Source organism: Oryza brachyantha, chromosome 3 (assembly GCF_000231095.2).
Source record: "Oryza brachyantha chromosome 3, ObraRS2, whole genome shotgun sequence".
Taxonomy (NCBI): Eukaryota; Viridiplantae; Streptophyta; class Magnoliopsida; order Poales; family Poaceae; genus Oryza; species Oryza brachyantha.
The window spans coordinates 8,706,732-8,711,255 of NC_023165.2; the positions used below are offsets into that span (position 1 = coordinate 8,706,732).

Consider the following 4,524-nt stretch of genomic DNA (forward strand, 5'->3'; position numbering starts at 1 on the left):
TAGCGCACAGCTCCCGAAAACTGGTTGCACATAGTCCGCCGTCGGGCAGAAGCACCACCACTGTCACATCAAAATGGGACCCGCAGATCGGCGAGCGCCCCCACCCACCTTCCCGGGAATCTCTCTCCGCCACGTAATTTCCCCGTGCTGCAGCGTTACACACACTTACATGTGGGTCCGGCACACCGGCGCACAACGGCTCGGCAGGTTGGCCCCATGTGTCATAAGCCAAGCTGCGACTCGACGGCCGTGAGAGAAAGCGTGCGCATCTGGGTGGCCGTGAGAGTACATAAAGCAGCGCCACACCTTCTCGGATTCAGCAGCAGCAGGAGCGGGGGAAGCAATCACGAAAACAATCCAAAACCCGCTTCGTGCGCCACACCCGCTAAGGTCGCCGCTTCCCAAATGGCCGCCGCCGCCGCCGCTTCCTCCTCCTCGTCGTCCTCCTCCGCTTTCCCCTCCTCGTCCTCGCGGCCGTCGATGGCGCCGCCGCCGCCGCTGTCCACGAAGGCTGGTTCTCCGGCCGAGGATCGGCGAGGCGGGAGGGCCCCGGTCCCTCCGTACGTGAAGGCGGCGGCGGGGTCGCTCGGCGGCGTGATGGAGGCGTGCTGCCTGCAGCCGATCGACGTCATCAAGACGCGGCTGCAGCTCGACCGCACGGGGGCGTACCGCGGCATCGCGCACTGCGGCACCACCGTGGTGCGCTCCGAGGGCGTGCGCGCGCTCTGGAAGGGGCTCACGCCCTTCGCCACCCACCTCACGCTCAAGTACGCGCTCCGCCTCGGCTCCAACGCCGTGCTGCAGTCGGCGTTCAAGGACCCTCGCACGGGCAAGGTCTCCGCGCAGGGCCGCCTCGCCTCAGGGTTCGGCGCCGGCGTCCTCGAGGCCCTCCTCATCGTCACCCCCTTCGAGGTAAGATCACCCGCATCTGTTCCATGTTACCTGTACATGTAAGATCTTGAATCGTTCTTGAGTTCTTGGTTTCTCTGCGATATGTTAATACTTTATAGATATCGAATAAATATTTGTTCGCTGCTCCAGCGTGAATAATTTATCATTAAAAAGCAACATCTCTAGGTGCTTCTTGCCGGAAAAAGAACTTGCGAGAGTTGTCGTGTAGGACACCGATGTAAAGGTACAGATTAGTACTCTAGTATATAGAAATGGAACAGAGTAACACGGGTGCACTAGTTTAATCTTATGTGTGAATGATATTAGATGTGTCCTTGCCAACTTCGAGCTGGGACTAAAGAAATGGCGGGTTTGTACTTTGCAGTCAAATTATAATTTGGTGGTATCATGCCCAAACCAATTACCAAGGATGTGGTAGCCCATCAGAACTCTGTCAAAGCCCTGATGTTTTGAAACATAAAATTTGACTAATCACCTGCTCTTCTTAAAGTTACCAAACATTCAAAAGGCATGTGTGCAGTCCTTTAGTATTCTTTTTTTAAGGATTAATCTTGGTAAATTGACACTTCTGTTCATCTCTATAGAAAATGACTGGTCTTTCATTTTTATTGTCTAAACACTCATCACCATCGTTTAACTCGTGTTTATTGGAAATCAACGGCATAAAGTACCTACAAAGTGAAAGACAAGGAGACCTTAAGAAAAGGAAATGACCTGTTCTGATGTGGAGGCTTGCTCCAGTAAACAGTTGGTATTATATGAATTTTAAGTGTGTTGGCCTGTTCTGCTTGGCCTTTCAATGGAAACGGTTGGTGTACGGTGATTATCTATTGCTTTTCTTGGGATGGTCAAGTACACAATTTAGAAGTTAAAGGAAGTTAGAAATTAAACTGAAGTACAATGAACAAACCAAAAGTTAGACTGAACACCTGGCTATTCTCCTCTCGTTTTGTAAATTCTATATTTGTGTACCTTTGTGTTGAAGTACCACGCTCTATAACTTAGTCGAAGGAATTGCCCCTTTATTAGATTGGTGCATTCTGAAAACTTGAGTTGTGCCAAGCACTTTATCTTAAACTCATTTTTTATGAAGTTAAAGAAAATCATAGAAAATAGTGTGCTTGCAATCTGTACAAGGTTTGGCATTGATGCATTTTGTTTTAATTTTCATGAGGGAAGTCGGTCTATACTTTTCTCACCAGCATTCTTTAAATGTTCAGCTATGTGGACTGACTGTTGTCATGTTTCTTTGTGATGGATATAGGTGGTTAAGATCAGGTTACAGCAACAAAAAGGTCTAAGCCCAGACCTGCTAAGATACAAGGGGCCAATACACTGTGCTAGGACGATTGTTCGTGAGGAGGGCCTTTTCGGTCTGTGGGCAGGAGCATTACCAACTGTCATGCGCAATGGAACAAACCAAGCTGCAATGTTCACTGCCAAGAACACATTTGATATTGTTCTCTGGAAGAAGCATGAAGGAGATGGGAAGGTTCTCCAGCCATGGCAGTCAATGGTTTCAGGTTTTCTTGCAGGAACTGCAGGACCAATTTGCACTGGACCTTTCGATGTCGTAAAGACTAGACTGATGGCACAGGGGAGAACTGGTGACATCAAATACAAGGGTATGGTTCACGCGATACGGACAATATACACTGAAGAAGGTCTCCGAGCCCTTTGGAAAGGTTTGCTTCCGAGGCTCATGAGGATTCCACCTGGTCAGGCTATTATGTGGGCGGTGGCTGATCAGGTGATGGGCCTCTATGAGAGATCATATCTGCAGCCAGTTCATCTGTAATCCCCATACTTCAGTGATGATTTCAAACTGTCTGGATCGCCATTTTGGATTGGAGTGTCAAGCCATCCAAACCGGAAGTAACTGTTGAGTCGTAGGCATTCAATTGTTCATAGCCAAGAGTTGGGTACTGGCGGGAGCAATGAACCGATGTATTCTTAGCAATCAATAATGGTGAAACACCCTACAGGATTTTGATACAAGTATGACGATGGCTGCAATGTAGTATATGTAGTAAACTGCAATTGCATAGACCTGCCTGCGTTTGCGTCTGTGATCAACTGCTCCTTTTGTAGACATATAATTCTCTACTGCTCAATTGTACAAAGTTGTGGTTTATAGCTGGATCATGGGCCAGTTAGAAGAAGCGATGCTTGGCCCATTAGCAAAACTTGGGCTTCCTTATAGCTGGATCATGATGATTGAAGAACTTCTATGCATCATGCGTTTGTATCCGACTTCTGGGAGATGCAGTAGCAGAGACAACTGCTGAACTGCCCGTAACTTTCGAGTTCAAACCTGACGGCAGAGGACAGCTGCTACAGGTGATGAGAAACATGTTTCCAAGCTGCGGTGGAAAGTACTGACACTACACATAAATTGCTGGATCCTTTGCTGAAGGTCTCGCTTGGTAGCTTGGGACAAGGGGGTCCCTGACTGACCACCAAATCCAGCACAAGATGCTGTCGCTGACGCAACAAGACCAAGCATCACCGGCTGGCTTGCGTGCGCACCACCTGAGCTCAACCGCGCCCCTCCTCCGGTCCTCGTCGTGACTGATGGCTACTGGCGCCACCGCTCCAGGATAGCGCATCCAATTCCGAGCTGTGACGACGCCGTGATAGATCCTCTTTCACTCGAATTCTCTGGTCAAAAACAGCCTCAAGGGATCCGGTTCTACCACTTCTGCTGGCCACAAAAACCCACCCCTCTCGCGGAGAAAGAAAAAGCCCATGTACACCCCCACCCACGCGCTCCTACTACTACGGATCGCAAACGGTGCTGCACGCTTTCTGCGCCCGTTGCTGTCGCTCCGTGCAATTCGATTTCCCCGCGACGCCATGCGCCACGTTCTTTCTCTGGCCAGACATTACGCTCGCACGACCGCGACGCCTCCGGTCCCCGGCCCGCCGGAGAGTCCCCGTTCGAAACGCACAAATTCTGTAGAATCTCCCCTAGGATTTGCTACCTTTTTGCGTCATGTATCATGGCTAGAGTCTGTGTGTGGGCGGGACCCTCCAAGAAGACGCCATGGTGCGCAGCAGCACTTCATCCGGCCTGATGCTGCTGTTCCCATCCGCAATTCTGCATGCGACCCTGGCGTTATGTACAGGTGAGTGAGATGAGTAGATGAGGTTGCATTGGATGTGTGGGGCTGTGTCCAACTCCAAGCCTAATAAAAAGATCTTCTCCGGCGGCCACATACCTCTCTCTGCAGCAGCGTCGAGTTGACTCATTGGCTGGCCAATAGGACCCTGCCGATTTCTAGATTGTACGCACACACGCGTGGTCCATCAGCGACCACACATCTTTGCGGCTGTCGGACCCAAGAATTGACGGTCTGGATCAACAGATGGGTCGCTATCTACCCGGTGCGGCGATCGACTCGCCTCAAACGTCGAAGAGTATATCCTTTCAGCCCCTGACGGTGCCGGTCCCGGCCTCTTGCTTGCGCAGTGGCCAGTGCTGAAAACACTTCACCTGGTCTCATGCCCTGCCGCAAATGATAATATGCATAAAATGCATTGCATCGATCGTAGTAATATGCCAGTTGGGTTTAGTGATACACCACACTCCACATCTCGAGCAAAACAGTT

General features: G+C 50.5%; 1 protein-coding gene across 1 annotated transcript; it reads left to right on the top strand.

Moving 5' to 3' along the window:
- Positions 1-282: 282 nt before the first annotated feature.
- On the top strand, positions 283-3,071 carry LOC102708598 (mitochondrial succinate-fumarate transporter 1). The gene is made up of 2 exons (XM_006649848.3): positions 283-912; positions 2,177-3,071. The coding sequence occupies exons 1-2, from the start codon at positions 406-408 to the stop codon at positions 2,708-2,710; spliced, it is 1,041 nt and encodes a 346-aa protein (XP_006649911.3). The 5' UTR covers positions 283-405; the 3' UTR covers positions 2,711-3,071.
- Positions 3,072-4,524: the final 1,453 nt, after the last annotated feature.